Consider the following 23,921-nt stretch of genomic DNA (forward strand, 5'->3'; position numbering starts at 1 on the left):
CCTTTCAATAATTTGCATCTTAAAATTACTCTAGGTTTCTAGGTTTCAAAAAGATCTAGATCTTAAATTGATTTACGAACCTTCTTAAAAGGTGTCTTACTACCTTCATACTAAGCACTAATGTAGATCTTATATTAATCTATGTTCACATCTGCATATGAGATGCTAAGACACATAAACGAATCATAATCATGATGGAACATTAATACATAAGGACATGGTCTTCCAATCTATGCAAGATTTAGTAATTCCAAGTATTGATATGTGTAGTAGTGTTCTCATCCATATGAGAGAATAATATATCATACAAGGAAAAAAGTAATTGGGTGAGACACTTTAAAGCCCTTGAGACATGATCTTCCAATTTTAGTATGATCTAATGGCTCCAGGTATTCTAACTTGTAGCATTGTTACTATATTCATACTTATCTAAAGCTTCTAGGCTTGCCATAATCTAGGTTCCCGTATCTTACAATGATCTTATGTGCCTAGAATCTAGACCTTTGGTAATGTAAGTCTTGAAGCTATTTGCATTCCACCTTATTAAACATAAAACATACTCTACTCTAACATATAAGACCTAAAGGTTTGAAATATAGTTGACATCTTTGTTTAAGGAGCGACTACATTGCACAAAGAATAGACTTCTATTCTAATAAACCCCTCAAGTTATAGGGATACAACCTTTTGATATAAGCATGATGTAGTGACTCAAAGTATACATCTCACTTCATATCAATTAATATCTTACAATGATCCTACACCTACATCTTAAAGTGAATAATCTGATTCGTAAAAGTTAACGAAGTTGAGCAACTCAACAAAGTTAGAGAGTGGAGTTGTGGATAACTTGTCTATCTATAAAAGATGATGCTCTATATTGCCTCATCTCTCCTGACAACCAAGGAGCTTGCAACCCTGATTTTTTGAAGTGGAAACTCATTTTAGGCTATTTCCTCTCTTGTAATAGTACCATTGCATGTATCCTTCATTAGCATAATGCATTGTGTGCTGATCCCCTTCATGAACTTGTATATATGAACTTGTATCCCATTCGCCCACAACACTATTTAGGTATGCCTCTCCACATTTAGTGAGTCATCACGTTACTGGAAGGAGAAGAATGAAGAGAGAAAAAGCCTTTTGTTAGTATCAGGCTTTACACTTCTAGTTTAAGATATCGAGTTTATGATATGGATTCCGTTTCCCGCCCCTGATAGATCTCATGCTCATTGTCTTCTCTTCGTCCATGTTTCTTGTCACACATGGTATTGCTTGCACTTCTGATAGTTGATTGCTCCTGGGTTGATGTGTTTTTTTCTTACTGTTGCTATGTTTGAGGAGACAAATTTGGGGGGCGTGTTGGTATGTCATTCGATACCTTACGTTGCATGGTGTGCAATAGTCTGTGATAATTGGCTATATTCTCTCCACATGTGCCTAGCTGTCGTGATCCAGATGATGAGATGTCTTCCCATACTGATCGCCCACTTGCAGCTTTTTGACTGAGGTTTGAATCTGCCATCTCCCTGTGATGTGTTTGCCCTTAGCATTAGTACCAGGAAACGTTTTTGCTAAGATCCTTCTAACGAAATCTAGTGCCAAATCACCCATGGACACATATCCAATACTTTTTTCGAGAGAACTTGAACCTCGAAAGATGCCTCAAAGAATGCATCCAAGTTTTGAACTCGAGCACTCATGACACACCCACACATTCAAACCACTTGGGCTGCAATCTCGTTGGCTTACATATCCAACACTTGCAAAGCAATAATTGCAAATCCTAACAATGCTAGAAAGCTTGGGCAAGTTGTAAGAATTTACAGTGAACCTGATCTTGGGCTTGGAGCTTTTAATGTATATACTGTGCCTCAAAAACTGCACTATATCATAAAAGCATATCAAGCTTTTCACTCAGAAGCAGAAATATATGAACTTCAGGCTCATCAAACTTGAAGTTGTCGTCCAATTACAGTAAGTAATTGGAGCTGAGACACCTACCTAGAAGAATCACAAAAGCTGGCAGAATGACCGGAATGATTTGAGCAACACATTTCCTAAAAGAATCACAAAAGCTCTCGATCAAATATCAAATCATGCAATACAACATATGACAAAACATCGGCCTGCTTTGCTGAAATGCCTACTGGGGAGTCACTGTAATACAGCTAAAATTCAGTGGTTTCCTATAACACAGCCATTGTTGAATGATGACAACCCAATGGGGGCGGCCATTTTCATATGATTTGGTTCATCATCCTCTTGGTAAAAGAAAGCCCTGCTGTTACTCTGACTCTGAACCTTGAGAAACTGGTGGACTGCAATTTACAAATGTTGTGTTCCTGTGAGTAGCAAGTTCCTCCCAAACACATGAGCATTGAACTGTCATCCCTTCCAGTATTGTAACCTGAATCAGACCATTGAATCCAGATGTCCACATTTCTTCATCACAGCAAGATCCAAGTCAACATAGCTGCCTAAACCTTTGATTCATTATTGCTGTTTGCTTCCAATTCCATGGCAAAACTCCTCCCTTCAAAGATTGCACAAAGGCAGAAGAGACTGACATATGCCGCCTTCTTGGAGCCAGGGTGACCAGTCGTTCAGACAGTCGCATGCGTGAGCTGCATACTGTTCTCTCACTTTCCATGTCTGAAGCATGGCAAACAGTATTGACTTGGAGACTGTCAGGCAGTAAACAGTTGCAAATAGAGCCTGCCAGTTCAAATAATGATTGATTTCAACATATTAGTCCTCAAAATTTTGAGGTGGTGTGTATAAGCTGTTTGTTTAGCACAACCACTACCAGAGAATGCACAAGAGAGGACAAGCTTCTGCATTGGGCATACACTCAGTGCACTCTTTCAAAAATCTGAGGTCTATAAGCTGTCTGCTTAGCACAACCACTACTCAGTACATGCACTAGAGAGGACAAGCCTCTGCATTAGTGCACAGCATGCCCCAAGTTAGAACAAAAAATTGAAAAACATTTGGCTTTAGAAATGAGCTAAAACTCAAACTTCTTTGGAGATGAACCACAGACCTAACCCTGATAGAGCAAAACAACAAAGCCATAATAGCATATGTTTCAAACACCAAATGCTTGTGTCAATAATTCAATTAAGATGTTAGCTAGGTCAGATCAGAAATGCTATAAAGAACATACCTAGCTTTGCAAGACGGTTCACCCAACCAGGAATTGATGAGCCAGTTAACTGTTTTGCAACATCATTACAGAAGTGGTTGCAGTTCTTTGCAATTAGATGATATGTATCCCCATTATATTTGCTTGCCAACTCTACCATGAACCTCCTGAAAGCCTTGGGGCTAAGCTGAATGGTTCCAAGCTGAATTGACTTTCTAAAAGTGAATCCAGGGCAGCTTCGGGGCTCAACTTCAAAAACACCAGTAGAGGGATAATCATGTGCTCCAAATGCATATTCAACACCATACGCTGCAGGTTGAAGACATTTATCAAATTAACAAGAAAAAGAATTAGCATGAAATTCCACTAGTTTTTCCAATATTAGCAGCTGGCATACCGAAATGCCAGTATTGACATGAAGAGGAAAAATTTTAGTGGAAACAAAGCAAAACAGTTGCAGCAAGTAAAAAACTCTTGGCACAACTAAGCAATCAAAAGTATTCCAAATGAGGATGTCTGGAACATGAAATGTTTCAAAATCATCCCATGATGGGCTTAAGCTGAATTTCATGCTAATCTATAACTGCATAAGTTGAAGACCAAATTATGCAAATCTAGCTATAGATTAGGACAGGCACCTAATGTTATGAAAAACTGAACTAAATGACACTATCAGCTGTATCAGCCTTTAACAGGGAATCAGGGCTAGTACTGCATATATTTCGGTCAAATCCTTGGGTACATAAAAGAGAACTTATTGGATGTTTGAGCTGGAGATGCCACTTGGCTATGGCACAACCGTTGCCAAGTTCCCTGCTATGTGTCTGTAGTGTTTCTATCCTGATGTGGGCAGCATCACTAACCACATAACACATGATACAGAAGTAAATAACTTGCCACGCCACAATTGGTGCACAATCCAAGAATCCAAGACCAGAAATCACCCACATTTTCAGGACCTAGGGCTGTTGTTCCCTGCAACAACATTGCAACATGGAAATTCATGGCCTGTGCCTGACCGTCTTTATTTGGGCATGAGGCTGTGGAAAACCAAGGCATCATTTGCATCCCAATCAGGAACAATCCCTTGGAGAGATCATGCTGTAGGACATCTCTAGTGAAAAGCCTAGCAGCTTCATGATCAATCTTCCTAGTTATAAGCATCAACTTTAAGAGAATGCTTTACTGTATCTGTCCACCACAGCAAGCCTCATCTATGGCCAATGAGATCCCCACATGAGCTTGCCTCCACCCTGAGCACCAGCAGTAGGAGCACTGACATCTTCCTGCAATAAAATAAAATGATAACGACTATCTTTTGCCACACAAAGACACCCAAGAAACATTGGCCAACCATCTACCAAAAAGAAAAATCATATGATGTATCTTGGCAGGCACTAGCATATGCCTCAGCAAAATTTGGCAAACTGGCATACAAAGACTTCATGTGAACAAAGTGATCAGAGTAAACTGCAGAATGCAGCCACATGCCATCCCCCACTCAGAAGTATTCTGATTCTACTTGCCATGCACATCCTCAATATGAAAGAGAACTACAAAAGAATGGAGTGTAGACCAGCTCAGTTCTCACAAGAATATGTGAGAAGTATGAATCACCGCCCAAAAGCTCCCAGTGGTGTACTTCTTCTGCTAAGCTGAAGCCTAGAATAGGCTTCTTGCTTTCATAAGCCACTACGTGTTCATATTGGTGCTAATACGCTTTTGGCTTTCACTCCCTCAAACTACTTGAAGAACTTCTACTTCATGTGGGAGAGCCTCACTGTGATTCTGCACTCTCCTTGGCAGCCAACAAGCTCACTAGAACAATGAAGGTTCTTCGTTGTGGAGATCTACCTTGCCCCATTGACCCACCAAGGTGAAGATCGAGTTTTCCCGGTACCATTGTGGACCATTATGCTCAAGCAATTATATATCTGATTTGGGAGATGGCTCCCTGGCAATCTCAGATCGAAACAAGCCATGTGGTTCGAATTGACACATCTAAGACCAAAACAAGACCTGTGGTTTGAGTTTGCGCTTAGGATTCATCTCCTATGTCACCCATTGGAGACGGATCCTGAGGGCTATAACCACCAATTGGAACTGAGATGAGGCTGAAAATGGAAGGGTAGCAAGCTGGAAGCCAAAACACAGCAGTCTTTAGGACTGGAACCAGTAAACGCAGCGATGTAACCACTTAAAGATGATGGCAACTGATCACAGAGATTGTAGGAAGCTGGATGATAGTAGAGAAAGGTGAAGACGATGCTAACTAGGCCTGCATTGCAGTGAATGAAAACAGCAGGATGCACTAGATGTGGCTGGACAGCAAGGCAGCCTACTCCAACTGTAAATGCAACTGTCAAGAGGGTCAAAAACTGGTCCCTAGCAGCTGAAGTCCACAGGTGGCAGCAGCGGACAAGGCACCAAGGGCTATTGATGACATGGCAATAGTCATGATGGACTGTACAGCCGGTAGAGGAAGAGCTGATGGCTGAAACCTGCAAGACCAAGGAATATGGTTGAGTGGTAAGCAGCCTGTCTATTTATAGGTAAGTGAATCAGCCCAAATCAAGGTTTGGCTTATGGGACACGGACACTCCAAGACCATGCACTGTTTAATCCGCCATAAACTCAATTTCCTAAACTACTTAATAAAGAGAGGTCAAAGGTGGCACAAGCACAATTGCATACTTTGCAAAGAATTCATTCACCAAGCCATCCTAGCCAAGGCTTTTGTACTTGGACAGAGTAGTGGACAGCCTTCTATTAATAGATAAGTGAATCCTCCCAAATCAAGATTTGGCTTATGGGCCGCAAACACTCCAAGACCGTGCACTATTTAATCAAGCATAAACCCAATTTCCTAAACTACACAATAAAGAGACGTCAAAGGTGGCACAAGCACATTTGCATACGTTGCAAAGAATTCATTCATCAAGCCATCCTAGCCAAGGTTTTCATTCGGTAGGCATTTCCTTTCCAATTGTGATGCAACTGCTTGGTTTATTTGGACCAAAATGTGACAACTTAGTCATTAATTGGCTATCCAACTTGTTTATTTTAAGGCCCTAGCAAATAGCCAACTTTGTCATGATGTTGGGCTATTTTTAGCCAAGGCTCCCTCCTCGTTAGACCATAGTAACAGGGAATGGCCATCCTGAGCCCCGAAACGCAAAAACACCGTTCCAAACGAATGTGCCGAAATGGGACATCGAAATGGGATGGGGATGCCCCCTGTCCTATCCCCAACAATCATCCCCCTGTCCCAACCATCCCCTTGTTTTTTTGGGGGGGCTTTTTTTGGAGTGGGTATCTTTTGGAGGGTGGTTTTTTGGTGGGATTTTTTGTGGGACTTCTTCCAAGGACTTCCCCTTTTGTAACACATAACACATATAAAATCAGCATATTTTGTATGAAGTCGAATCAAATCAGCCCACATTACACATGCAATTTTTCTACACTGGAAAATACATATATGCATGCATTCACATGTATATGTTCTTTGGTAGTACACATTCACCCACACACATAGTAAGATGGGACCAGTTTTGGAAACAACGATGGAAATGGGGGCAAGGACAAGAATAATGAATTGCCATCCCCTATTACCATGAGAGGGGGCAAGAATGGAAATGGGAACAAGGACAAGAATAATGAATTGCTATCTGTGCTACCATGAGAGGGGGCTCTAACATGGGGATGGGATTGGGACAACATTGGGATGGGAATGGGGATGAGGACAAGAATAATGAATTGCCATCCTCTGTTACCATGAGAGGGGGCTCTAACATGGGGATGGGAGTGGGACGGTCTTGGGATGGGATGGGAAGCTACAAAATGGGCACCCACACATCCACCCACCACATCACATGCATACATTTTTAAATGCTATTTATGTATGCCATCCCTTCCCCGATCCCACCCCCCCATCCCCATTTCCTACTTTTAGCCGTCCCCTGTCCCTGACCCAATCCCCCTTCTCGTCCCCCATTCCATGTTACTATGCATTAGACGCATCTTCAACATACTCTATTACTTGCAAGTCCTATTGGAGAGAGGGAATCGATGGCAATGCCCACACACCCTATGACTCAATGTTGTATTTGTACTATCTCATCTTGGTATATGGATTCCATTACTTGAGCATTCTTCTTTTGAGTTCTTTTTCAGTGTTTATCTTTTCTTTGTAATCTCTCTCTTCTCTTGAGTTGTGCAATCTATTGCAATAGATTCTTGTACTCCCATCGCAGAAACCACTCCTACCAATCTTCACTAATATCCACTTCCAAAGATACAACTATGGGGGGACTGAACCTCATTCTTGACCAAATCATAAAATATAGACTAAGCAATCACAACCATCTTAGAGGCATGCAATTGCTAGAGATGTCATTCCCTGGACAGTGCAATAGGCAGGCCACGTCAACAGCCTGCATTTGGCCAAGCTATGCAATCGGACAAATTTTTTGTTTGCCAGCTGCATTTAATGCAGCCGACCTGGTCGTTTTTGGCCTTTTCTTTTCTGCTATTTATTGCAGTCCTCCAACACATTTTGATTACTTGCATCTGACAGAGACAGCTTGCTGGTAACAGACAGCACGCGGGTTGACGGAGATTGAGGTCCTCAAGGCAGAGACATACGCAAATATTCTCTCTGCTCCTGTGTATATTTCTGCATTCCTATACAGCATTCTACACTGCAGATTTTCTATGTTTCTCTCTCTCTCTCTCTGTTCACTCTCTTAGTCTTGGTCCCACACTTCCGCATCACTGCACTCTAACATGGTATCAGAGCGATGAAGACAGACTGACTGACTGAGTCAAGAACCTACCTGAAGAGGAGACTTCTGCACAACACACAACTGCGTTCCCAACATTCAAGGGCTTGCAAGAGGGCTGCGCGTCGGATCAAGGATGAAGCGAGCGTGGCCGTGCGAGCAAGGAGTCCAATTGGTGAATTTGCTGCAGGTTGTTGCTATTTGAAGGGGAGGAAGGCTACGTTTTAGGCCTTCCATTGCAGATTTTACCTTTTCAGTGTCTCCGGCGACTGAAAAAGGATCAAGAAGCGGAGGAAAAAGCCCTAGCAGGCTGAGTCTTCACAATCAAACTGCTTTTGCGTTTGCGCAAGCATTGCAAGTGAAAATGTCTACCGAGACCAACTTGGAGTTCCAGGTGATCATGGACCAAAAGGTGCCTGTCCTACCGGCTCTTCCATTAGATCAAAAGCTTGATGGTGACAATTACCGCATCTCGCGTGTGATGATGTTGGCCATCCTGGAGTCTTATGATTTGGTGGAGCCTGTGATGGAGGAGATCAAACAGCCCTCAATGAGAGATGAGTCCAAACTCTCTTCAAATGCTCGTACGGAGTTGACCAAGGCCTAGTCTCACTGGGAGAAACTGAATGCCAAGATTCGTTCTTTTCTTTGTCTGTCTTGTACTACAGCCGTGATTGCTCACATTGAGCACTTGACGGTGGCTTGAGAGATATGGCTGGAGCTTGACTAAATGTACAACCGGATGACCTTGATGAAGAGGGTTTCTTTGGAGGTGCAAATGCGGACCTTGTGCGTGAATAAGTCTTCTTCGCTTCAGAAACACATCAACAAGCTTCGACAGCTTCAGATGCAGGTTCAAAATGCGGGGAAGCCCATTTCCTCCGAAGACATGGCGATCACTTTATTATCCCAATTGCCACCACAATTCAGTACTTTTTATTCCGCTCTTATTGCATTAGGGCGAGAGTCGACTCTTCAATGAAAAGAGTTGGTTCCTATGATCTTGGACCAAGAGAAATAGTTGAAGGGACAAAATGCTTCCAAATCGAAGGCATTGGTTAGTCAAGCTTCTCAAAAAATGGGAAACGACCAAAAGAAAAAGAGGGAGGATAACAAATCCAAGAAGGACAAGGAGAAGGAATGGACCTGTCATATTTGTAGTAAGACCGGTCATTGGAAAAAGGATTGCCTCGACAAGGACAAGAAGGACACCAAGGACGTGAAGGATTCTCGAGCGGTGGCTACACCCTCATCAACTGCTTTTCTACACTTAGTGGTCATTGAGGACCCTACATCGAAGACTTCTGATACTCAAGAGTGGTGTGTGAAAAGTGGTGTCTCCTGACATTACTCCTCCCCTTGGTGTTGCCCATTTGCGACCTTCACGTGGATAGATTCTCATTGGAGACAGCTCTTCTGTGTCTATTGATGCACGAGGTGAGATATAGCTGATTCCAAATGGATGTGGTGATACCCACACTTCCGAGGTGTTGCATGTGCCAAGTTTAGGGTATCATTTACTTTCAATCCATAAGATTTGTTCTCTTGGCCTCTTGGTGGAGTTTGACAGTGATGATGTTCGAGTTTTTTTATCGTGGATCAAGGAAAGTTCTCTCTTCAAGGCATGAGGAGAACGGCATTTACAAATTGAAGTCTTCTCTGGCTCTTACCTCTCTTTTTCTTACCTCTCACACACATTCCAAGCTATGGCATGCTCGGTTTGGCCACATGAACTATGAATACCTTCGAAAGGCGTCGCAAGGATCGTTTGTTCAAGGTTTGCCGGACATAGTAGTGAGCCAACAACCATGTGTCTCTTGCATTCGTGGGAAACTGCATCGGGATGGGATTCCCAATAAAGCTTCAAGACGGTCTACTTCACCTATGAAGCTTGTATCTACGAATCTTTGTGGCCCGATGAGGACCGAGTCCCTAAAGGGGAACTTGTACTTCATATTGATCGTAGATGATTACAGTAAGATGACACGGGCCTATTTCTTGACGTTGAAGTCGAAGGCTTTCTCCCACTTTAAGGATTGGCTTCTCTTTAAGGAGAACCAATCTGGCTGAAGACTGAACAAGAGTTCGCTAATACCAACACTCCACAAGAGAATGGCATTTTGGAGCGGAAGAACCGAAGTGTGATCGAGATGGCGCACACCATGATGGAGCACCAACAAACACCTCAGTTTCTGTGGGTTGAGGCAATGGCTACGACAATTCACATCCTCAATCGATCTCCCACTTCGGCCGTTGACAAGATGACACCTTATGAGGCTTACTTTGGGACTAAACCTGATGTCTCTTATTTCAGGATCTTTGGGTATGACACCTATGTGCACATCCCGAAGACGCAACAGCGTTATAAGTTTGAGGCGGCTTCTCGATGACAAGTTTTTGTTGGCTACAACTCCCAATCCCAAGGTTATCAGTTGTTTGATCCCATCAAGTGAGATGTCTACACGAGCCAAGATGTGCGGTTCATGGAAGTTTCGGCCACAAAGGAGGATAAGGAGCATCCCGTCCTTGGAGATCCAAGGGAGAGTTCGGCTCCCGAGATTGTTCCTTTGGAGCCAAAGCCTCTTGATGGAGATTCTTCTCCTAATTCAAAGTCTTTCCTTCCATCGGCCATCCCAATGGAGCTTCCACCGATGGATGTACCCGATTCTTCAACAGATGAAAAGCGACGAGGAGAGATCCGGCCTCCTCGTTGGGCCCATGACACGCTCTGAGATTCAAGGATCGAGGGGGTTCCTAAGGAGTGGGAACCGCAGGATGGCCCACGGAGGTCACGAAGAAACTAAGCACATTCGACAAAGCTCATTTGCTCTAACTATTGTTTGATGACCCGTGTTATGCAAGATCGAGAGCCCACTTCCGTAAAAGAGACTTTGCAATTTGACCATTAGCGAAAAGCTATGGAGCTGAGTTGGAGGCTATTGACAAGAATGGCACTTGGTACCTTGTACCTCGTTCCTCTCACAAGAAGGTGATTGGCTTCAAGTGGGTCTTTAAGACCAAGTACCTTAGCGATGGTGCTTTGAACAAGCACAAGGCTCACCTTGTTGCTAAAGGTTTTACTCAGCGCCCAAGCATTGACTTCCATGATACTTTTGCCCCCACTACTCGCATGGCAACTATTCGAGTTATTCTTGCTTTGGCTGACCATAGAAAATGGCATGTCTATTAGTTGGATGTAAAGTCGGCCTTTCTCAATGGTGACTTGAAGGAGGAGATCTATATAGAGCAACCTCCAGGCTTTGAATCCTTGGATGGAAAAGTATACAAGTTGAAGAAGGCCTTGTATGGCCTAAAGCAAGCTCTGCGTGCATGGAACGACAAGATTAACTCGTTTCTCAATCAAAGTTAGGATATCAATGCTCCAAGGTCGATCCGCAGCTTTATGTGCACACTTCCGAGACTAGTCGTGTGTTGTTTGTGTTGTATGTTGATGATTTGATTCTTACAAGTGACTATGCACAGAAGGTCCAAGAGACAAAGACAACTTTACATCAAACGTTCAAGATGACAAACTTGGGGCTTCTTTATTTCTTCTTGGGTCACGAGATTTATCAGTCTTAGAGGGGGGTTTTCATCTCTCAACAAAGCTACATTCAAAAGCTCTTGGTAACTTTTCTATGCTTTCCGCTACCGTCAATTGATTGGCTCCTAGATTTGGCTACTCTACACTCATGTTGATCTTTGTTTTGTTGTAGATCTTTTGGCTAAGTTCAAGAGTAAACCCAAACAAATGCATTGGCAAGCTGCCCCGAGGATTTTTCAATATTTGAGGAGAACCTCTGACTTAGGGATTTCTTACCCCACAAGTACAGATGCTTCAATTCTTGTTCTTGGAAGTTGGAGTGACTCCGATTGGGCTGGCGATATGAACCACCGATAGTCTACTACAGCTATTGTTTTACCTTGGATTCAGGTGTTATCTCATGGAGTAGCAAGAAGCAACCCACGATAGCCCTTTCTTCTACTGAGGCGGAGAAGAGGACCGCATTGTCCGCCACATGTGAGGTTGTGTGTCTTCAAAGATTGTTGGAGGAGCTTGGCTGCCCCCAAACTCATCCTACTCTTCTATGGTGCGACAATGAGAGTTGCATCGCCTTGGTACAGAATCCTATATTCCATGCCCGGACAAAGCACATTGAGATCTAGTACCACTTCATTCAAGAAAAGCTTCTAGATGGGACCCTTGATGTGGAGTACTACAAGACGGAGGATAATCTTGCAGATTTGTTCACAAAGGCGCTTCCCCCAACTCTTCTTCAGAGACATACCAAATCCCTCAGTCTTTTGACCTCTCCAAGCTCTAAGAGGGGATGTTAGAGATATCATTCCCTTAACAGTGCAGTAGGCAAGCCACGTCAACAACCACGTCATTGCCACGTCAACAGGTCACATCATCACCACATCAGCAACCTGCAATCAGCCAAGCTGTGCAGTCGGACAGATTTTCCGTCAATCGGCTGTTCTACATTCCTATACAACATTCTGCACTACAGATTTTCTGTGTTTCACTCTCTCTCTCTCTCTCTCTCTCTCTCTCTCTCTCTCTCTCTCTCTCTCTCTCTCTCTCTCTCTCTCTCTCTCTCTCTCTCTCTGTTCACTCTCTCAATCTTGGTCCCACGCTTCCGCATCGCTGCACTCTGACAGCAATTGGAGTCCAAGTAAGTCCATAAAGTAATCCCTACACATCTGCACACTCTTTTGTGGATCTATAATCATCTAATCAAAGGAGTTTTGCAACACCACAACATTTTCCTTGGCAAAAGCACGTAGGCTACAATAGAACTTGTGTGATAGACTTACAACCAAAAATGTTTAACACAAGTTCTCAAGTGAAAAGATGCAAAAAGCAAGACATCATCATTTGGAGTATTAATCAAAAGAGAATTGTTCACACCACCTCTCTAAGTAGTACCAAATCAACCGAAGCCATGGAAGTAATCTACTATAATAGCAATCCTAGCACACAACCTACACGACCACAGATGCCCAATGCCAAGTCCAAAACAAAAGCATTGTGAGCTCACCAAATGTGCCAAAGACAAGTCCATCACATAAAATAAAAGGGGCTATAACATGAAGTGGAGGGCATCTTGCCCAAAACCCAAGTATGGGTGGTCATCCATCGACATGTCACTGAGATCATACTCAATAAACGAAGTCCCAGATCTCTCAAAACCAAGCAATAGATTAAAAGAAGAGCAACGGTTTCATCACCTATAGTACAAAATATACATCTATCACGAGATCTTGCAACCACATAGCACATACCTTGTGAAAAGATCCCCAATAAGAAGTCTCCATATGAAAACCTCTCTCTCTCTCTCTCTCTCTCTCTCTCTCTCTCTCTCTCTCTCTCTCTCTCTCTCTCTCTCAACAGTCCCTTACCACCTAAGCAAAAGGGACCCTCAAATGGCTAGGACACACAATAATAGCAACCTTATAGTCCCATCTACATGCAAAGGTGTCGCCCAAACCAAGCTTTTCCAAGGTGTTGGCCTCGCCACCATCAAAAAAAGGGAGGCATTTCCCATGGGAGCAATACCTACTATGAATACCGCAATAAGAAAAAAAAAATCTTCAAGGAGCTAAAGGAAACAAGGAAGAAAGTTCAAGAATTAGAAGAGCACATCAACCAAATGAAGAAATGCAAAGACTAGACCATCCATCAAGTCAACAACTTGAAAGATGAAGAGACCAAGAAAATTGCTTTCGTTCCGAAACACGAAATCATACAAAGAAAGGTGTGTAGAGCCACCCCTTTCATTATCATTGGGAATGCTTCAATCATGATCAAAGAAAACATCTAGTTCTAAGATACATAACCATATAAGAAAAAATAAAAGTAATGAAGCAAACTAGATCCTTGTAAGGATCTGAGATATGGATGATAGATGACCTTACATCCACCTAGCTCAAGAACAAGAGGCAAGATTTGGCTGAAGAACATGAAACCCAAAGACAAGGAAAATGGCCCATGGATGATCTAAAGATCAGTAGAGCTGTCATTGCAAAGTTCTAAACACCCAAGACAAAAGAAAGTGACCATACGAAAAGGTTTAGGTGGACCTTTTGGCATATTATAATCCTATCTTATAATGATAAGGTGGCCTAAGAGCTTACTTTTATTTTTCTTTTTTTTTCTTTTAATTTTCAATTGATTATGCCTTTTTACCATCTAAAGTGAAATGTACAAACAATTTGATATACCTAATTTTGTCTTTTGGGTCAGTTTTGGCCTCCATAAGACATTAATCTCTCTCTTTCTCATAGGGGGATGTGTGTGTATGTGTGTACACGCACATGCGCACATACAACCATTCCCAATTTTGCTTCTATCATTCAATTTTGCAACAATTTTGGTGAACTTTAACCATGGAGCTTGGTGCAACATGATTGTGAGTCGAGGCAAGAACTAGATCAACTACTTGTGCACAAGCAATCACCTTGGCAACCCTAAAGCTCCATTTCCAACATGTTCTACAATTGTTTTACTCTACTAAACCGAATTATCTCAATAGGGCTGAGCATTGAAACGCTTTCTAAGCACTTCTATCATAAAGAATGTGATTTTAGGGCAATTTTGTTGCAAGAAACCACCCTATTTGTGGGACAAACAATGAGGCAATTCACAAGGACAAAGTTGGATGCCCATAGATGCCATTGCTCCATGAAAAACTATCAAAGTGCAACAATGTGGAAGTATATAACCAAACTTGGAAAAGGGCGCCGAGGGGGTCCACCGAGAAAGAGTAGAATGTTGAAGACTATAGAGAATGAATGATAAATACAAAAGGCAAAATACGTACAAGTTGTGAATGTATGATCAATCGGATCTCTCTAAACCTACACTAACAAAAGATGAAAATAATCGTCACCAAGTAGTGGTGATGCACAAGATTGCATAGAATGAATACAAAGGGCAAAATATGTAAAATAGGTTGTGAATGTATAAACAATCAGATCTCTCTCAACTTGCACTAACAAAAGATGAAAGTGATCGATGTTCAACGAGGCAAAATATGTACTATAGGTTGTGAATGCATAAACAACATCTCACTCTACCTGCACTAAAAAAGGATGAAAATTAATGACACCTAGGGAACAAGGGGAAGGGGGGTGGTTGGGTTGTGGGGCTACTAAAATTGGAGCAAAACATGCATAAAGTGATGCAAGTCAACTAGTCAAAACTGTCAAACTGTTGCTGCACATGGTTTGATTGCTCTTGCTAACAACTTGCTGCAGTAAATGTGCCGCCAATCTATCCAACTGCCACGTAGCACTACTGCCCATCTTGTTCGGCTTGCCCAAATCACTGATATGCTACCTATCTAACCTGCCAAAAGTGCCAGACATGCTCCTATACATGGGGATGATGCTTGACCTACCTAAATCTACCTTGACCAGGCCTATGCCTATCCTAGGGTGACCAAATCTCTAGCACAAACCTACGATGGATCCAGAGTTGATTTGAGTCCAACTATGATGGATCTAGGGGAATGCACAACGAAAGAGGAAGATGAACACACAAAGAAAAAAAGGAGAAGAGAGAAGACAATAAGAATGAAATAGAAATCTTCACTGAATCTAAAAAGAATGATGAATGCAATGATGGACTGATCAATCCCTACACGTAGCCCAAAGCGTCAATGAGGGCACCGCATCAAGCTATAAAATGATAACACCACTAGAGACACTAAAAAAGACAAAGACCAAGTATTCAACCAACAACCCTTGCCAAAGAGAAAAAATCATATCAAACTCAAAGCGTGCACCTATGAAAGCAAAAGAAGAATAATCTGCCCCAAAATATGGATGGCTATAAGTAGCCCAACTCCTCCAAACCTGGCCCACTATTGAAAAATAGCCTAAATCAAGCAATCGACCAGCCAAAAATGGCTGATCAACATCAATTGACAATAAAAATATTGGCATGGCAAGAGAAAAAGACAGACGAGGGTGGTTAGGGCAAATTGCTATCTGGGAAGGCTTATCACAACCTACAAGAGCTGCACAAGCTAATAGTTGCTTGGCAAACCAAGAAATGCATATCTAAACTAACTGAGAAAATAAATGCATGCTCTTAATGAGCTACCTCCTCTATCAAAAGGCATGATAGACACATCAAAGCTCCTAATGCCCCTATATGACTCAAATTGAGGCTCACAAAGAGATGACAATGCATGACAAACATGACTACAAATAGAATCACAAGGCAAAGGTGAATGAGCATAGGAGAGCAATTCTATCATTAAAAATTGTTATAATTTTAACAAATTATATTCAAATTTGAAGAATCCTCATGTAATCTAAAGAGATGCAGGGGGTTACAAGCTTGGGGCCATTAAGAATCACCATCTTGGGCATGGGCATTCTAGCTTCCACTATGATTATTTTAAAGTTCTAAAATGCATTGTTTAGCTATGATTATCTCATACACAATTCCCAAAGGTAGTCAAAGTTGGCTAATAGCTTTTGCACATGGTTTGATTGCTCTAATTTACCAACCTGCTAGAATAAAAGCACCACCAACTTGTCCAACTTCCACATGGCACTATTGCCCATCTTGCTTATCCTATCCAGCTTGCCTAAATTGTACATTTGCTACCTATCTAACCTCAACTGCCAGACATGCTCCTATACATGGCAATGATGCCTAACCTACCTAAATCTTCCCTAGCCAAGCCTATGTCCACTGTCTTGGAGGTGAACCAATCTCTCTAGCACAAACCTACAATGGATCCAGAGTTGATTTGAATCCAACTATGATGGATCATGGTGCAAAGGTAAATGAGCATACAAGAGCAATTCTATCATTAAAAATTAGTTTAATTTTAAGAAATTGTATTCAATTTGGGGAATCCTCATGTAATCTAGAGAGACACAAGGGGAGCCAAGCTTGGGACCACACTCCCACTGAATATTTTCAAATTGCTAAAAATGCATTGTTTTGAGTAATGTGGCAAGCATACACTTGTATACCAAGGATCAAGAAATTAACCAATAAAATAGCCACGTAAAGGCTGAAAGGTGATCTCTCTCTCTCTCTCTCTCTCTCTCTCTCTCTCTCTCTCTCTCTCTCTCTCTCTCTCTCTCTCTCTCTCTCTCTCTCTCATGAAGATAATTGAATTAAGTAGTAAACAACATGCTATTACATCAAACCATCAGGTCAGCATACTCAATCTCTCTCACATTGTCACTATAGAAATTTACAAGATGTGAGCAAGCTCTCAAAACAACCTATTACATAACCAATTCTAATAAATCAAATAGAAAGAACAGTTGGAGTAGAGCAAACAATCGCCATCTAGGGAGCAACAATGTTCGAAAGGACCAAGTCTACTGACATCATATAAGTGATTTGCCATAAGACCAATCCACGCACACAGGCCACATGCCCATGGATGCCCGATGCTGAATCAAAAATAAAGGCATTGCAAGTACACCATATGTGCCACAAGGCTATCCATCTAAGAAAATGGAATAGGCAAGAACAATCTGAAGACAAAAAGGGCATAGAGGACATATTTCCCATAATCCACGAATGAACTAGTATGCGGTGTTGGGTCACCGAGAACCACACACGGGAAATGAAATTCTAGATTTGTCTCGCAACAGGGCAAGAGACAAAGAGATAAAGCAATGTCTCGTCACATGTAGTACAAAAAAACACAGCGGCTTGCAGAGATCTTTCGGGCACAGAGCACTTCTCCTATTGGAAGACCCCCAATGAGCAACCTCCACATGAACACTTTACCCTCATATGGAACCTTGGATTTTCAAAGCTGGATAAATCTATCCCACCACTTCTTTTTGCTATCCTTGAGATGCCACAACTTATTAACCTTCCCCGTGACCCATCTTTTAGCTTCCACCATCTGATGATATATCTAATTCCCTGACCTTTTTTGAAAGTCATCAAGAAGCACAAACTTCCAGTCATGACATGGATGCAATGGTTGTAACATAAGTAAAGGAGAGAATCTCTAAAGACAATCTTGTATTGACGACCAAATGTCCCTATATCCACGAGGCACCCTAAAGTACTGACGAATACGCCTAAAAGAATAAAGGCGGGGCTGCCCAAGAATAACCCCATCACAGATTGTCTTCAACCCTAACCTAGCCATCCGATTAAACTTATCTCACTGCAAATCTTTGTGTGGCCAATCCAACAACCTTGAGGAAGCCAATATTTCTCCTTACAGCGAATTTTCCTCCTTATGAATATCCGAAGAACGCCAAACAACAAAACGAAGCATCTCCTGCCAGCAAGCAATTAAATGAAAAAGGAATAAGGACCTTTATGGGCCTTGTAGAATTAAGCGCATGCCACCAGGAAGCATAAATAATCATGCTTTCATGAGAGATGCCAACCTTTTCTATGAAGAATTTGGCAATATCTAGCCAAGGATGATACTCAATACATAGACTCTGCAAAAGGGACAGCCTCAAAGCGGCCATATGCAAATTAACATCCAACAAAGCTGCACCCCCCATCCTTTTCGGAGTGGTCACATGCTGCCAGGAGATCCATACCTGCCCCAAACGATTGCCTTTCTTTTTTCACAACATAAATATGATAGGTTGGACCAATTCCAAAAGGGACTTCTTAGTCCAAGGCAGCAATGGCAGAAAGAACGAAATCATGCTAATCATGATGCATTGAGCCACTATTAGCCTAACATGAAGAGGCCAACTCTGAGATTTCCAGTACATGAACCTGTCATGGATTCGAGATGCCATCCAATCCAACAAAGCACGGGGAGCAACCTCCACACCAATAGGATATCCCAAGTATCTAGTTATATTCCCCTTCACGATCACAATTCCATTCCATCCCAAGGCTTGCAAATCATTCTCCGTACAAGAGAGAAGGGTGGATTTCTAAGTATTAATATGAAGACCCGATGCCAAAGCAAAAAGGTTCCAGACCACCATTGCCCGATTCACATTGATAGGATCCACCTTAAGGAACATAAAAGAATCATCTGCCAAAGTTTAACCCACCAGTTGATCACCACCAAGAAGAGATAAGCCAACTATCTCACCTTGAGCTGTCAACTTATCCAATAATGAGAGCATCAGGTGAGTTACCAAAGCAAACAGCAAGGGGCTAAGTAGACAGCCTTGTTTAAGAGACCGAGATAAGGCGATTTCCACCATAATCCCTCCATTAAGAGCAATATGGGCCACAGCACCCTGACTGATGGTATCAACTAGAGAAATCATACGGGGGTCAAAACCCATTGCAAACATTAATTGCCGCAAAAATGACCAACTAACATGATCAAATGCCTTCTCAATATCCAACTAAAGCATAACAACATGCTAGCTAGAAGCTTTGGCATAATCGATTCCCAACTAGACATTCAAAATGTTGTGCATTATATTCTGACCTTTAATGAAACCATCTTGACGTGGATGAATGAGGTGTGGAAATACTTTTTGCAATCTGTTGGCAATGATCTTGAAAAAGATTTTATACAACGATCCCATAACTAAAATGGGTCTCCATTGTTTCAAAGAGGACGGAGAGGGAACTTTGGGCAACAACCTAATGACTGCAATCTTCCAATCTGAAGGCATCATACCCGAGTTCCACACTTGCTAACACAATTGAGTTAATGGGTTCTTAAGCAGTTGCACATTGGCTGAAAACAGCTCATTAGGAAGCCCATCCCAACTTGGACTTTTCCTTTGAGGCAAGTGAGACAACACTTCTTCCACTTCCTCTTCAAAAATATCGGCCTCCATTAGATTCACCCATTCTAGTTTGACCTAATTACTAACCAAGGCACAAATGTATGTTCGAGCAAAGAGAACGGCATATGTAAGGATCTCTTGCAAACCAAACAAGGCCCTATAAAAGTCAACAGTCATCCAAATAATGGAGACAAGATCAATCACCATATCACCTTGCCCGTCCTTTAAGCGCACGATATTTTCCCATGCATATTTTTGATACGGATGAGAAAAAAATTGATGAGTTTGACTATTGTTATCATGTAAAGCTTCGACTCTGGCTAACAGTTTGTATTTTGCATACTCCTCTTCCTGAAGAGATTGAACCCTACCTTTCAGCCATTCAATGCAAGTGAGCAAGTCATCATCAGAATCCCTAGTCTAACACAAAGCCAAAGAATGGACTAATAAAGCTTGAGCATCTTTCAATTCAGCTCAAACAAGGAAGCATGCTGAATACCATATTATCGGGATAAGGCTTGCTTATTATTCCTTAAAACCGCCCATGCTTACATTCCTGTAGATAGAACCTTTAAGCTAAAAGAAGCTATCAAGTGCTGAACATCCACCAAAGACTGATTTTGCTGCAAAAAAGATTGATTAAACCAAAGAGGCAAATGGACAAGGAGAGCCTTGAATGCATGAACAGGTCTGTGGCTCATTTCTAGGACCAAAGAGTAATGATCTGATAGAACATGTTGTCTTTCCACCCACATATCAATGATTGCAAGAAGAAAGGAGTCACTTTGGCATATGTAGATTCTATCCAGTCTGGCCCAAGTATTTGGATGCTGAAAAGAGCAATAAGTATGTCTGGCTTGTGATGGATTCATCCAAGACCACATGTCCTATTTCAAAGATGCCGCTACAAGAGCATCCCAAGCTTGCCACTCAAGACCATCCATAACTAAATGCGGAGAGGTCGCCTGATGTGCAAAAACACATGCATTAAAGTCACCCATAACAAAGCCTTGACGAGCCAAGGCAAGGCAGTGCGCGTCATCCCAAAGCTAATGACGATCCCTTGCATTAGAAGAAGCATACACGCCTACAATCCATAGAATCTCCCTCTCATAACATATTTCCAAGATCAGAAATTAGCTACGAGTATCTTGAGAAACCAATACTAGTTGTAGAAAGGATTTGACAACCAACATAACTTCCAATTTGTATGGAGCACGACCACTAAAGAAGACCACATAATCCTTATATACATAAGAAAATCCAACCAAAGAAAGTTATTTGTGCTCCACAACATTAAAAACATCCCAATTTCCGACAAGCACAACTTTCCACAATCGATACTCCTTGCTGCCCAAAGAAACACCTTTTACATTCCACAAAGCAAGTTTCATGATCAATCAAAAAATAAGAAAAACTACTAAACCATCGCTTTCCCTCTCCCTTTTACATCTATAGCCTTTGGTAGCCTGAAATCTCTCCATTTCAATACGTATAACATCTACAAGATTTGCTCTCTGCAGACTCACAATCGAAGCTCGGGAAGAAAATTGCAATTGCTGGGAGCATAAAACGTCCCAAGGAGACATAAGCCTTCCACGAGCATCGAATTGCAAGGATGAATCATAAGTCCTTCTATCTTCCAGGTACGCAAAGATTGAGGTTTCATATAAAAACCCCTACCGCTATGTTGGAAGGTCTGAGTGATTGGGGGCGGTGAAGGATGGGCAAGATTCAATCGAGAATCTTGTCTAGCATTACGACAAACCACAATGACCCAAGAATCCTCTCGAGGAGACAAATTCCACCCTACCACAGTCAAAGGACGCTCCCCACCCTTGTGAGGATCATTCTTTTTGCCTTCCTCATGACCTTGAGGGAAAAGATGCTCTAGATCAAGTATTGTTTACTGAAACATGTGCTGAGGGAGGTGGTCTTGCATTTTCATATCTTGATCCATAGGACCCTGCACTACCTCCGTATTTTTGTCACATTCCGAAACGAAATGGCCCAACTAACTGCATCTGAAACACTGTTCTCCCTCTCTCTCTCTCTCTCTCTCTCTCTCTCTCTCTCTCTCTCTCTCTCTCTCTCTCTCTCTCTCTCTCTCTCTCTCTCTTTCTCTCTCTCAAACAATAAGTCCCTATTACCACATTTGGCCCATTCAATAATATTAAGAAAAAGTACTTAAATTATCAATGATTATCCTTTTAGTTTTGAGCACCATACAAGCTAGTGGAGTGAAACTTGATGTGTGAAGTAGCTTGGCACATTCTTCCTTATTAAAATCATCCTTCAATTGATAGCCCTCGCAATGAGGTATCGTGGTGAAGAGAAAGTGAACCTTTTCATGCATGGTGCTGATGTGGCAAGCAAAGATCCTCCCATCCTGGTTGAACGAAGGTAAACCCCTAAAACTACCAGGGGAAAAGGTTCATTAACAAATCTTACCATTGTAAGACTAGTGCTTCAAGACACATGGCTAATTTCTCTTCTCTTTGAAGGATATTTTTCAAGTTCCAGCTTTCCTTGGTGAAAAGTTTCTTTGCTATTGAGGTGCCTGTTGATTGTATTAGAGATACTGCCAACTTTATCTAACTTTGAGGTGTCTGTTAATTATCTTTGAGATACTGCCAGCTTTATCTAGCAGTAATTCCTCCATTCAAGGTTCCCTTTTTTGGAAAGACCACTTACATTGCAACACATCCCTCTCTCTTTATAATGACAACAATTACAACATGAATACATGTATCGAATATACTTTGACAACAAGAAATAAGATCTTCCCAATGCAGTCCAGTTGAAAATGTTCTGTGCAACCATTATGGCCTCCTGTATTCTTGGATAGAACTGAAAAGTCTTCAAACTAGGCAACATCGCAACTACAGCATGATCTCAGAAGAGTACACTATGACTGAAGATGGGAAGATCTCCAGGTAGCCCATGAATAGCAGCTCTAGGCAGAGCAAATAGAATGCATGCTGATGTGATTTTTTGAAATCTACCCGGTCATGGTATAGTTCTCTTTCTTTTCCCTTCTCAATGTTTGCTCAATCTTATGGATGGAGCCAGATTGTTACGTTGCAACCTGGATTAAGACATGATTGATTGCTATCCGGAGGCAAAAAGACAGGTTAGCTGCACAGCTTGAAGGCTAGCTTAAAAGAGAAAATGCTCACCAAGAGCCAAACATCTGTAAAGAAATTCAGAAACAAAAATAACAGAGCAGGATTGATTTCTAAACGAAATAACTGCTATTAACCTAACGGATGCTCAAAACGTGGGTTAGATTCGCAAGTTTTGCCATGGGGTCTTGCCTACGAGAGAGAGAGAGAGAGAGAGAGAGAGAGAGAGAGAGAGAGAGAGAGAGAGAGAGAGAGAGAGAGAGAGAGAGAGAGAGAGAGAGAGAGAGAGAGAGAGATCACCTTCAACTGCTGAGTGATATATACCAAGCCCAAACCAGTAGAGATATCCATTGATGGGAGTCAGGTCGTATACATTGAGATAAAGAGGAACGCCGTTACTGTGTTTCTTGCCTTTCCGTGCGAGTTTTTTCCACATTCTCAGGTTCTCTCCTCTCCTCTCTCCTTCTAAACTATTATGACAAAACAAGACCCCCCAAGACCAAATATGCTCCTGCCTCCCTCCTTTCTTCTCGTAGCTGCTGTAGAATAGAGAATCCCTTAAATGCAAGTTTGTTCTTCTCCTCAGGAAAGAGCAAAAAGGCACCTGCCAGAAGATATGTCTTCTCGCTTGTCTCAGAAGCCCTGCTGAGGAGCTTTCATGGGGGCTGCTAGATGGGCTTCTGCTGGAAGCCCGCGCACAGGGGACGCCCCATAACTGGAAAGGAGGAAGAGGAAAGGCGAGCGACGGAGGTGCTCATCTTTTAGTGCCATCTGCTCACCATGTTCTCTTCTTACTGTTCACAGGAGGGAGGGTCACTGTGTGTGTGTGTGTGTGTGTGTGAGTGTGTGTGTGTGCGTGCGTGCGCGCTTCGCTCTCTCTCTCTCCCACTTTTGGCTTGCTACAAAGGTGAGGGACAGTGTAGTGGACAGGAGGGGACCATTCTCTCTACCGCGAGATGGCGATATTCAAAAAAAGAGAGGGAGAGACCCATGAGTCATGACCACCAAGGCTACCGCCCCATAGGAGCATTTTGGGTGAGGCCAATATAGGCCACCATAGAGAAGAGTTGTAACTTGGCAACTAGTAAGACTTCTGCAATCAATGGTTTTGTGAGTTTTTATTTTGAGCGCAGTCGTAAATAT

The 23,921-nt window shown here is 42.1% G+C and overlaps 1 protein-coding gene across 1 annotated transcript; it reads right to left on the minus strand.

Moving 5' to 3' along the window:
- Positions 1-660: 660 nt before the first annotated feature.
- LOC148041552 (deSI-like protein At4g17486) lies at positions 661-23,681 on the minus strand. The gene is made up of 3 exons (XM_087680699.1): positions 23,079-23,681; positions 3,170-3,457; positions 661-2,718 (listed from the first exon to the last, which is right to left on the minus strand). Exons 1-3 carry the CDS (start codon positions 23,212-23,214, stop codon positions 2,468-2,470), a joined length of 675 nt encoding a protein of 224 aa, XP_087536825.1. The 5' UTR covers positions 23,215-23,681; the 3' UTR covers positions 661-2,467.
- Between the last annotated feature and the right edge of the window lie 240 nt (positions 23,682-23,921).

This window comes from Lygodium microphyllum, chromosome 1 (genome assembly GCF_053477565.2).
Source record: "Lygodium microphyllum isolate KBCC chromosome 1, Lygodium_microphyllum_v1.1.10, whole genome shotgun sequence".
Lineage (NCBI taxonomy): Eukaryota > Viridiplantae > Streptophyta > Polypodiopsida > Schizaeales > Lygodiaceae > Lygodium > Lygodium microphyllum.

Bases quoted from the DNA above. Each gene is read 5' to 3' on its own strand.
- LOC148041552 (XM_087680699.1), bottom strand. From the start codon at position 23,214: ATGTGGAAAAAACTCGCACGGAAAGGCAAGAAACACAGTAACGGCGTT. The intron at 3,458-23,078 runs GTGATCTCTCTC...TTCAACCTGCAG, and splicing joins ATATCACTCAGCAGTTGAAG to CGTATGGTGTTGAATATGCA. The intron at 2,719-3,169 runs GTATGTTCTTTA...TTGAACTGGCAG, and splicing joins GAACCGTCTTGCAAAGCTAG to GCTCTATTTGCAACTGTTTA.